Genomic DNA, 12271 nt, shown 5'->3' with positions numbered 1-12271 from the left:
ATGTCCAGCCTAATGTCCAGTTGTGCTGGTAAGGTGTTGCACAGGGGCTGCGTGCTTGTTTCAAGGTGCTTTGCTTCACACACATGCATGTCCAACTTTTGGCTTGCCTGGGCCACACTGACTGAAGAGGAATTGTCTTGGGCTGCATGTACCTGAGTTGCTCTGAAAGTAATGCTTCTTACCTGTATTTACCTGCAAATGACCACTAGTACAAAAGTCATAATAGCACTATTTGTCAACTTCTCAGCTACAAATCCCTACTTTTTAATACAGTCAACACCATGGGGAGGAACTCCTGAAGTTTTGAGGAAAGGATGAATCCAAAACATTTCAGAGAGGTTGAAGAGCAGAAAATCAGTGCAAGAATTGCACAGTTGTGCAGGTTGAGGTGTGCAGTTGGGGTGTTGCACAGGGGATGTGTGCTTTACATGAACGTGTCCAACCTTTTAACTTGCCTGGGCCATGTTGGGTGAAGAGGAATTGTACTGGACCTCATAAACAAAGGCTGCTCTCAAAGTACTGCTCCCTATATATTTCCGTGGAAATGACAACTGATACAAAGTGCATAACAACACTGTTTGGTAGGGCAAATTCTCAGCTAAAAGTGGCTATTTTTCAAGATAGCCACCACCATTAGCTATGCATTTTCACCAATGATCAACAAGAGCCTGCATGCTGTGCTCATAAAAATCTGCACAAGTGGATGTGATCACTGTCACTGTCATCACTGCTGAAAGACACCACCACCACCCCTCTGTGCTCACATCCACCAATTGTTCTCCATAAACGTTTGTTGAGTGTTGATGAATGTCAATGAGTGTCTTTTTTTTTTTTTTCATGGGGGAATTGAATTTCACTCCTTTGCATGTCAGATGCCATTCCGTTGGACTCCCCTTCTGCTGCCATCTGTCACACAGCAACAACATTTAGCGGAATATTGGTGGGAAAGTTCAACCTCTACTGCCATCCCACCAACATCTGCTTTTGACATCGTGGGCCAACACACTAAAACAGGAGGCATTACTTTTGGAGTACTTCTCATGAAATATAGAATACAGTTAAAATATATAAGTAGCAAAACTTATTTTAATTTCTAGTTTTTTTTCATTAAAACAGTAAAAAAAAAACAAGACATGAAACCAGTGGGATATTTGACCTTGTATCTGTGACACAATCAGTCTGGTTCAATAGAAGCAGTATGCATTCTCAATGAATTCTCAAGGTGTTCATCAGAGATTTTTGGTGGAATGTTACTCTCCTTCATCCTTGACAGTAGTTTCTCACAAATGTGCATGCTGCCAAAAGTGGTGGCACAAATAAAGCATTACAGTGAATCAGGGGATATTTCTCTCATGACTGATCAATCTGGTAAGAAGATGTGATCATATTTTTGAGTCGAATGCTGATTTCAGCTCTGCACAATCCATTAGGAAATACTCCTGTGATGTATTTATATCAACTGAAAATGGAGTTGCAAATGTACCAAATATTGATGATTCTTTTTTGGCAATCTTGAAACCCGTTTTCAAATTCTTTTGCCAGAACCTCCCTGTGCCCTGGTTTCAACCTTGACAGCCTTAATAGCACAGCACTGTTAGGTTGGTGCTGAGTGATGGGTGCCCGGGGTGGGAAAGATCCACTGCCATGATGGTGTGGGGCTGGGGGTGGCCCCAAAGTGTGTTGTGCTGGGCTGCAGGTTGGACCTGCCTGTCTGTGTCATGAGCAGGTTGGTCGTGCATTAACGTGCATCAGGGCAGCATGGCCACTCTGTGTTTTCTTTGGAATTCTGTGCAATGTTGCATCCCTCATCTCTGCAAGCTGTGAGTCTGCTGCATGGCTTGGATAATTTAGGCAAAAAAATAAAAAAGAATTTGGGGCAAAAACAAGAAAATGACTTACAAGAATCAGAGTGGAGGGATTTAGAAGCAAACACTGCTCCTTATACTCCTTTCCTGGGAAGATGTTTGGTCCTAGATTGAGTCTGACCCCTTTTTCTCTTCCACAAAGAGCCCCAAACCCCCTTGGCCAGGGGTTGTGGGGCTGGTGCCACAGTTCCCGAATCTCTGAGTTACAGCAAGACAGCAGGACACATCCCGTGCATCCCATGTCCCTTATTGGGCTGATGGTGCCATCCTGTGGCTACAGCTTCTTTCAACAACCCATCTGACTCCAGACATATCTGAAATAGGGTTCTGATTCCTGACAGGTTTGTCTTGAACACAAACCACTTAAGGTTTGGAGAAACAGCTGGCAAACTAACTGGGACAATTCAGCTGCTTAATGCGTTACTTTTCTGCAGTAGCAGCTGTTGCAGGAATACATGAGCAGTGGATCTCCATTTTAGATGCATCTCCATGAGAAATGATATTTCAGCAGAGGCTCCTGTTCCGTATGGGAAACTGGAAACTTGCTGCAATGCCCTGTTTCCAATTCTTATTTTCAGGTGAAGGCAAAGGCACTGCTAAACAAGGAACTGAGCAGATTGCAAAAAGTTTCTTTTTGTAAGTTTCGAAAGCAGTTTGAGCTGCCTCCTGCATCTCAAACACATCCAGCAGCATGTACATGGGTAAGAAAGGATGTATTTGGTTTATAGTCACCCACATGCCAAAGTGTCAAGATTTAGGATAAACCAGTAACATGCATAGTCACCAAACTCATGTATGTCTTTGCAAATACAAAATGTCAGTCTCCCCAGCACAAGAAAAAAATGTGAGCTTGACTGTTTGTAGGTGATTCCAAGGTTGACCTGGCTCTTTGTGTGGAGTTTGTCAATACGCAAAGCATAACTCAGGGGTCAGTACTGGGGCCTGTCTTGCTCAGTGTCTTTATTGATGCCCTGGATGAGGGCACTGGGTGCACCCTTAGTAAGCTTGCAGATGACACCATGTTGCCATGAGTGCACCCTTGGTAATTTTACAGATGACACCCAGGTGGAAGGAAGTGTCGATCTGCCTGGGGATAGGAAGCCCTACAGAGGTACCTGGTCAGGTTGCATAGCTGGGCTGTGGCCAGTGGGACGACATTCAACAAGACCAAGTGCCAGGTCCTACACTTTGGCCACAGCAACCACAGGCAGGACTGGGGCCGAGTGGCTATAAGACTATGTGGAAGCAATGGGCCTGGGGGTGTTGGTCAACACTTAGCTGAAATGAGCCTGCAGTGTGCCAAGGTGGCCAAAAAGACCAATGGCATCCTGGCTTGCCTCAGGAATAATGTTTCCAGCAGGAGCAGGGAAGTGATCATCCCTCTGTACTCAGCCCTGGTGAGGCCACTCTTGAGTACTGTGTTCAGTTTTGGGCCCCCCACTACAAGGACACTGAGGCCCTCCACTGAGGAACTGGATGATCATTGCAGTCCTTTTCAACCCAGGCCATTCTATGATTCTATGAATATTCTTACAAGCATACTAATTGCCCAATTTTTTTAATGATCATTGAGACTAGCATAGTTTCTCTTTGGAAGTAGGCAAGCCTACAGTTGTTAATTAGCCATCAATTATAAAAGGACAGCCAGACCTTCAGGTGAAGATGTGGAGTCTCCCTTGGACTGCAAGGGAAAAACAGTTCTTTGAAATGATTTGTGGCTTTCCTTGTAGCTTTTAGTTTAGTTGAACTCGTGTCTCAACTCTAAGCAACAAAGGGGTTAAGTGAATTTATTACTCCTACTGTACCTGTGGTTGGTTAACATTCCTCTTTGAAGTGATTGTAAATTTCTTAATCGCATTTTCCCCCGTTTGCATCGAAAGCAAAACTACTCAAACATTTTAGATATGCATTATCTGTTTTAATTACTTTTTGATCTACTTAATCAGTGCACTGTGTTACACAAAATTGTCAAAGTATTTTTTTTTCAAGGAAAGACTCACTGTATCCCTTCCATTTAGAAAATACTTTTAATTTAATTTAAAGGCAGTCACATGGCACTTTGCTTGCTTCTAATTAATAGCATTAAACAGCACTGTCTGTTTAATGGTCTGCAGAGAACATAAATTGCTCACTGGGGGAAGAATTTCTTCTCTTCCTCTCCCTTTGATGCTGTTCCAAAGGCTTCTCATTTGACAAAAGAGAAAGGACCTTCAGCTCATGAGAATAGGGAGTCTCAAGTGCTTGTGGGCTTTTCTGAGCAGCTGTGGGATATATAAATGGTAAGAAATGCAGATGCTGCAGGAGGAAGCCATTCATGGTTTGTTTTTATATTTTTGAAGGAAAATGGAGAGTTCTATGGGAAAACATAAGGGCACAGAAGAAAAGTGTGGCCTTGCAGTGGATTTGGGGCAGAGAACACACAGGACCAGCTCTGCTCACTGATTTACAGGAAAGGGGTGGCTGTTGGACTTTGGATCTCGTTAATCATTGCTCCAGAATGGTGCAACAAGGAAACCATTTCCCTCCCCTTTTGATTCTCTCTCAGCTTCTGGAAGAAGAGCAAAGCTGTATTTTGTGTAGAAAACCAGAGCTTGGTGTTTCCAACTGCCTCTTGTCTCCCTGGTTGTCCAGGCTCTTACTAAGAAAGCTGCTATGCACCCATCCCAGCTGTGAGGGCAGGTAAACACATGAGGCAGCAAGGGAGGGGGAGTTGAAGTTGACCCCTTAGCAGAGATTTAGCCTGAGGGCTCCTGAAATGCCTTATGTAGTCGTTCCTTTGGGTCCCCATAAGGAAGGATTGGAGAGTATCTGAGTGTGTTCTCATGTAACACAGAGCTCTTCTGATGACTGGGAGATGGAATTGCTCCTCTGTGGGACTGGTTATGCGGGAAGACATTTCCTATCTGGAGTTCAGTGCTCTATCCCTTTCTCTCCCTGTTACAGGCCTGCAGAGCTGCAGCACCCAATTCCCATCCCAGCACGATGCCGGTGCACTACGTGACGTACAAAGGCATTAAATTCCCTCCAGCCTACAACTCTGAGCACAGCTTGAGTTTTGCCCACAACGAGTTCCTGGTGCGGGACGACGACGTCTTCAACATCACCTACCCTAAATCTGGTACCACGGGGATGTCCAAGGGAGGACAGAGAGTCTGGGAGAGTTGTTCTGGATAGGTTTTGTGGGCAGGTCTATGGCAGAAGGTCTGTGGGGTTGTGGGAGAGTTCAGCTGTTGTTCAGAAGGTGAATCTGTTCTTTTGATGGGAACAGGAATGCTTTGGGTGAGAGATACATGTACGTATGTATTTATAGCACAGTGGTTGTGCATGGGCAGGAGGCAGTTTCTTCAAGGTGAACAGACTTGATGGTGACATTGTTGCTGAGGTCCAAGCATCCTGAAGCCCTGGGCAAATCCCTTGCTCTGTATTTCTGTTGTACCTGGTAGGCACCGTGTGGATGACTGAGATCCTGAGCCTCATTCGCAGCCAAGGCCACCCCAGCTGGAACCAAACTGTCCTCAATTCTGACCGCATGCCTTGGTTCTCAACCTGCCTGGGTCTGGAGGCAGCCCTCAGCTACCCCTCACCTCGCCTGCTGACCTGCCACCTCCCCAGGCACATCTTCCCCAAGTCTTTCTCCCATTCCACTGCCAAGGTGGGATCATAGAATTCAACGTGCTGACATCACTGTTCTCCATAAACTTTCAGCAATGATGAATGTCAGTGGGTGCAATTGTTTCCACATGGAAGAATTCAAATGCTCCCCTTTGCTTCATACGCATTTTCATGACTAATGCCTTTTTGTCAGACTGACCTGCACTCATAAAGCAACAAAATACAATGTAATATTGGTGAGAATGTTCAACCTTTACTTCAATACCACCACCATCAGTCTCTGTTGTTGTGGATCAACGTCAGAAAATAGGAGGTGTTACTTTCAGAGCAGATGTCATAGAATTTCAGCATCCACCAGCAAGTGTGTAAGATGTATGGGTGACTTGTTCTGCTGTCAGTTGCCACCCTTGGTGTAATATTACAGTGTGGATTTTGCTCCTGCTTTGGAAAGAATTTCAAACCCAATCTGTTAATCTCTCTCACTGGGAAGTCTGAGGTCACAGAGAAAAATTCAGAATGTGTTCCTCATCATGTTTTCTAGTTCTGAACAATAATAGCGGAGAATTTTTCTTTCCTTCATTCCCTACATGCTCTTTTCTTGTGCAAACCCTGATCCTGTTTTTGGTGGTGGTGGTTGATTGATTTTTTTCTTGTTGTTTGTTACTTTTTAATGCAGGAAATAGTGAAGCTGTTCAGCTGCGATTAGTGAATGGTACAAATCACTGCTCTGGGAGAGTGGAGGTGCTTTATGGCCACAAATGGGGAACGGTCTGTGATGACAACTGGGATCTAATTGATGCTGAAGTTGTGTGCCGTCAGCTGGGCTGTGGGACAGCCCTATCTGCTGCTTCCTCAGCTTATTTTGGCAGAGGATCTGACCCCATTTGGCTTGATGATGTTATGTGTAAAGGAACTGATGATCTCTGGAGGTCCCTTCCAACCCCTACAATTCTGTGATTCTGTGATTCTGTGTGATTCTGTGACTTGCTGCCTGGGCACTGCTGTCTTCCTGGTCAAAGGCAGAGAGAAGGAGGCTTCAATCCTCTCATATTTGGGAGTGAGAAGCAACAGGACATTTATTTTCGTCAGTTTGGGCCAGCACTACTTCCTGACCTTTGGGTCATGTGTGAGGAAATCCGATAGCACCGAATCTTCTCGATGCTTGTCCCTGGGTGTCATACTAAATCAACTAGTGCACACAATGTTTCCTGATGTGCCTGGAAGGAATGTCTTTGCCAAAATAACTTACCTTGCTTTTCCATTGTGTTTCAGGTGTTCCAGAACCAGCTCCCATCCGGCTGGTCAACGGTTCAGATTTCTGCTCTGGGAGAGTTGAGGTGTTTCATGAGCAGCAATGGGGAAGCGTGTGTGATGACAGCTGGGATTTAACAGATGCTCAAGTGGTGTGCAGGCAGCTGGGCTGTGGGGCAGCAATGTCAGCCCCTGGCTCTGCTCGTTTTGGACAAGGAACTGGACAAATTTGGTTGGATGACGTGAACTGTGCAGGATCTGAAACTGCCCTTGCTGAGTGCCGAGTCAGGCCTTGGGGAGAGCACAACTGTAACCACGGAGAGGATGCTGGTGTGGTGTGCTCAGGTACTGTTAATTCACATAATCACAGACCTGCTGAGGTTGGAAGGGATCTCTGGAGATCCCCCTGTTAGAGGAATTTTCCAACAGTGAATTGCACAGGAAAGTATCCAGGAAGGTTTTTATTATCTCCAGAGACTTCACAACCTTGCTAAGCAGCTTGTTTCAGGGCTATGTCATGCTCATCGTTGAGAAGTTCTGTCACATGTTCAGACGGAACTGCCTGACTTCCAGTCTGTGCCCACTGCCCCTTTTCCTGTTGCTGGACATGACCTAAAAAAGCCTGGTCCCAATCACTGAAACCTGCTCATCAGATATTTGCAAGCGTTGATAAGATCCCTGTTCAACCTTCTCTTCTCCAAGCTGAACAAGCCCAACTCCCTCAGCCTGTTTCCTTAGGAGAGGTACTCCAGGCCTATGAGCATCTTCCTGTCATCCAGGAAATGCTCCCAATCTCCACTTGTTTCCTGTGCTGGGGATAGCAGGCCTGGACACAGTATTACAGATGGAGCCTCAGGATAGCAGAGCAGAGAGGGCCAATCCCCTTTCTCCCCACTACCACCCCCGGTTGATGCAGCCCAGAGGACTGTTGGCTTCCAGACTGTGAGCACTTAATGCTGATTCTAGTTAAGCTTTTCACCCACCAGAACCCCCAAGTCCATCTCTGGAGCCCTTCTCTCAACGAGTTTTTCTCTCAGTCTGAATGCATATCTAGGATTGCCCTAACCAAAGTACAACAACCTGTGTTTGGCTTTGATTAACATCATTTGGTTCCTGCAGGTTGTCCATGTCCCCGGAGTTTCTTGTGTTGTGTTTTGAGGATTTGAGCTCGTGTTTCTGACCATGTTTTGGGTTGTTGTTTGTTTTTTTTTTTTTTCATAGGTATTACAGAACCCGCTCCCATCCGGCTCGTGAATGGCCCAACGCTCTGCTCTGGGAGAGTCGAGGTGTTTCATGACCAACAGTGGGGAACCGTGTGTGATGACGGCTGGGATAAAGCAGAAGCCAATGTTGTGTGCAGGCAGCTGGGCTGTGGGGCAGCAATATCAGCCCCTGGCTCAGCTCGCTTTGGACAAGGCTCTGACCCCATCTGGCTGGATGATGTCAGTTGTGCAGGGACAGAGGCTGCCCTCTCGCAGTGCCAGTTCCAGGCCTGGGGATCCCATAACTGCAATCATGGAGAAGATGCTGGTGTGGTGTGCTCAGGTAACTCCTGCCTATTTCTCAGTCTCAAAAATGTTGGGAAACCTGGAAAAATGATTTTCAGACTCAGTAGGAGGTATTCTCTGAGTTCAGGCTGCTCCTAATGTCTGCTGTCAGTCATTGTGGTCTATAAAGTGATTCTTGTACAATCTACATGGCCCTGATCATGGTCCACAATCACCACCAGAATCTGGGTTACCATGATGGGACCTGCATCTGATAACTGTATCAAGCTGAGTCTCCTGTACCTCAGCTTCTGAAGGCTCCTGGACTTTTTCCAGGGTTGAAAATGATCCCAGAAACATCTCATCCCTGCTGAGTTTCAGGGGTCCTAGTACCTGAACCTGGATTAAATAGTACAAGATACAGTGCTATACACAGCATACAATAATAAAAACTGCCCAACAGAATGCAGACAACTACATCAGATTTCCACTCTTCTGACATGAGAGCTGAAGAATGGCAAAGATTCCCCAAGGTGATTCAGATGGGAAACAGCAACCAGCTGGAGGTTGCCAAATATATCCATTTGCATGGGTTACATCTGTAATATCCATAGACAACATTAAATTTTTATTCCTGAGCCTGGCAGGGCAGATTGCTCTTTATATGGAGCAAGAATGGTGTTCAGTGTCACAAAGTTGTTCAGTAAACTCTTGGAAGCGTGTCTGCTTGGAAGGGATGAAGCAGTATCCTCCTCAATGTGCTGAAAGCCGAGAAGGAATTAATCTTTCTACAAGTCTTTACACGGGCTCCCTTAGATACAGAAAATCCAGGCTTTTGTCTAGGATCAGCTGACCACACTTGAGACTACTAAAAGAGATTAAGTAAAGAAACTCCTGATCATAGCTTGGCTACTCAGCTTGTACTCAAAGATGGGGACATCATTGAAATGTACAAAGTAGAGATGTATTTAATCATTATGACCAGCATAGTCAGCAGAAAGGAAGATTAGTCCCATCTTCATACTAAACCAACACCTCATCTGTGTGTGTGAGATTGGTTCATTGCACACCAGGTAACAAATGTGTCTTGCTGACAACGAATGGGAAAACAGCAATCTTGAGTCATAAGCAAGATATTTCAGCAACCCAGAGTATGATGGAAAGTATGAGGTTGACTATGGGAGAAGACTTGCCCTCCCAGAATGTCCTCTTCATCCATTGGGCACCTTGATTGGTACAGGGACACTACTACGTGTCTACTCTCAGCAGGTTCAGGGTTCAGCTGCAGGGCATTATGTGTGCATTTCTCATTGTATCTTGCTTTATGTGCAGGCAGTGCAGAAGCAGCTCCTCTCCGGCTGGTGAACGGCCCTTGTCGTTGTGCTGGGAGAGTTGAGGTGCTTCACGGCCAGCAGTGGGGAACAGTGTGCGATGACAACTGGGACCTGAGCGATGCTGCGGTTGTGTGCCAGCAGCTGGGCTGCGGGACAGCCATGTCAGCCCCCGGATCCGCTTATTTTGGGCAAGGCTTTGGCCGTATCTGGCTGGATGATGTGAAATGCTCCAGCAGGGAATCAGCGCTCTCCGAATGTGCAGCAAGGCCTTGGGGAGTCCATAACTGCAACCATGAAGAAGATGCAGGCGTCGTCTGCTCTGGTAAGCTTCATGCATGCCCCACCATGCAGGGCATTTGTAGCAACTCAGCCTCTCATCTGGGTTTGGGATTTGGTGGCTCTTCATTCTTTCACAATCATAGAATCACAGAATAGTTTGAGTTGGGATGGATTCTTAATGTTCACCTAGTCCAACTCCCCTGCAACAAACAGAACTGGTGAGCTAGATGAAGTTGCTCAGATTATGGTGCAACCTTCAAATGTCTCCAAGGACGGGGCATCCACCACCTCTGAGCTATCAGTGACTGTGCTTCTCTGCCTTCATCATAAAAAGCTGTTTTCTAATATCCAGTCTAAATCTGCCCTGCAGTAGTTTGTTCATTCACATCTCTTTCTCAGAGATGTTGCCATGGGACGATGATGGAGACGTGAAGTTGGATCTTGGCGTTTTGAGGGATGATTCCCATCTCTCCACATCGCTACTTATTTTTGCTTTTTGTGCTTTTGAACTATCACTATCGCTATTGTTACATTCTTGTATTGCCCAAAGAATCTGTGAATGCCCCATCCCTGGGGATTACAGAATCACAGAACCACAGTATTATAGGGATTGAAAGGGTTCCCTAGTGATCACCAAGTCCAACCTCCCTTCAAAGCAGGATCCCTAAAGCAGTCTGCACATGTAGGTGTCCAGGTGGGAGATGCTGAAGGCCAGGTTGGATGGTGCACAGGGCAATCTGATCTGATGGGCAGTAACCCTGCCCATAGAAGAGGGCTGGAACTCAATGGGTCCCTTCCAGCACAAGCCATTCTATGATTCTATGATTCCACAGTCCTATTTCTCTATGATGGATCTGATGATCTTCATAGTCCCTTCCAACTCATGCCATCCTATGATTCTATGATCTTTCAGGAGCCTTCCAAGCCAAGCCATTCTCGGATTCTAAGATTTGATGATTCAGTGATTCTTTAACGTAATTATATGCATACTACTAACTTTAAGTGGCCTTGCAGGGTAAAGCAAGCTAGTTTTACAGGTCTGGATTGTATGTATTTCTTTCCAGGTGGAATCTAAACACTGCAGATGCTCTGGAGTGGAGAAGAGAGATGACAGTGCTGGCAAACGTGTATGACATTTTTTCAACGCAAACAGAAGACATCTTTGAAGGACAGAGTGCACCCAGTACAGAAGCCAATCACGACACTCAGATCTATCTCACTGAATTGTAAGCACCAAGCAGATGTGCCCAAATCAGGAGCATTGATGGTCCCCTTCAGCTAATAAAGAGATATGGGCAGTCACACAGAGCAACTTCAGGCCGATTTCAGAAGTTTCTCTCACTCTACTGACTGTAAATTAAGTTACTGCCTGCCACAAATTAAATTTCAAGACATGTTCTCTCTGGGATGGAGGGAATATTTGGAGGACACAAGTGGACACTTGCTCTGCAACATTTCTTGTCAGATGTCTCTGCCCAAAAGACCACACAGTTCCCATGCCACTTCATCCTCTCCTGATGATATTGCCTCTAGTCTATGAAAGCTTTCTTGTTCAGATGGTACGGATATGTTATATATTGAGGTTCTCTTGTGTAACCAGTGCCCTCCTGCAGAAGAGGTTTAGCTGTTGTCATGAATTCCTCATGCAACCTTCCCTCTGAGCCTCTTGTCCCTCTGCAACATTCCCTCCAAGCCTTAAGCCATTTCTATGCTGTTCTTCACCTTAATCCCCCAAAATGTTTCTGTAGATAAATGAAATTTCTGTCTTGCTCCTGTGAGTCTGTCTGATGCTCTGTGTCATGGTCATATCGCCATGAGCTTCACCTTGTTTCTGCTCTAATGATGAACAGCCAGTCCTCAAGCAGTGGTCCCCCCACCAGCCAGCCACCCGCCCATTTGACTGTTCAGTGTGACACTATATGATGTGAGATATCCCTTTGGCTAATTTGGATCAGCTGTCTGGGTTCTGTCCCATTCTCACTCCCTGTGCACCCCCAGCTCCTTGCTGAGAAGCTGAAAAGGACTTGGCATTGCACGAGCACCACTCAGTGACACTACAACACTGCTGGTTGACCAACATTATTCACATTCTAAGTCCACATCACCATACAGCTACTATGAAGAATAGGAACTCTGTCCAGGATAAAACCAGTACAGTCTGTAATGTCACCTGCCCATAAAAACGGCTTGATTTGGCTTGGAGGCACTGACTCTAAATATTGAAATGAAGACCCTGGCTCTTCGTTTTTCTATGACAAAACATTAATTCTTTGCTAATGGGCATGAAGCATATTGCATCAAATTACACAAAAAAGATGATAATAACTTGTGTTAGGCATCAAGTCTTGTTTGGACGTCCCCAAAATGGGAAATTGTCCACCTGTGAAGGGCCAGCTCCAGCCTGTACAAAGAATGAGAGAGGAAAAGGAGTGAATTTTTCCCT

General features: G+C 45.7%; 1 protein-coding gene and 1 long non-coding RNA gene across 2 annotated transcripts in view; both read left to right on the top strand.

Annotated features, from left to right (window-relative positions):
- Nucleotides 1-5529, top strand: part of LOC128091813 (sulfotransferase 2B1-like) — an 11864-nt gene extending 6335 nt beyond the window's left edge. The window contains exons 2-3 of the mRNA XM_052705161.1: nt 4809-4983; nt 5309-5529. Of these exons, the coding sequence (XP_052561121.1) occupies nt 4848-4983; nt 5309-5529 (357 nt within the window). The 5' untranslated portion in view covers nt 4809-4847. The remainder of the gene's footprint in view (nt 1-4808; nt 4984-5308) is intronic.
- A 3801-nt stretch (nt 5530-9330) lies between these two features.
- LOC128091809 (uncharacterized) lies at nt 9331-11616 on the top strand. Its single transcript, XR_008211516.1, has 2 exons — nt 9331-9871; nt 10893-11616. It is a non-coding gene; the product is annotated as an uncharacterized LOC128091809 (long non-coding RNA).
- Nucleotides 11617-12271: the final 655 nt, after the last annotated feature.

This window comes from Tympanuchus pallidicinctus, unplaced genomic scaffold (assembly GCF_026119805.1).
Source record: "Tympanuchus pallidicinctus isolate F22 unplaced genomic scaffold, pur_lepc_1.0 scaffold52, whole genome shotgun sequence".
NCBI classification, from domain to species: domain Eukaryota; kingdom Metazoa; phylum Chordata; class Aves; order Galliformes; family Phasianidae; genus Tympanuchus; species Tympanuchus pallidicinctus.
The sequence above is the reverse complement of the archived record's forward strand: the minus strand, read 5'-3'. Positions and strand labels throughout refer to the sequence as shown.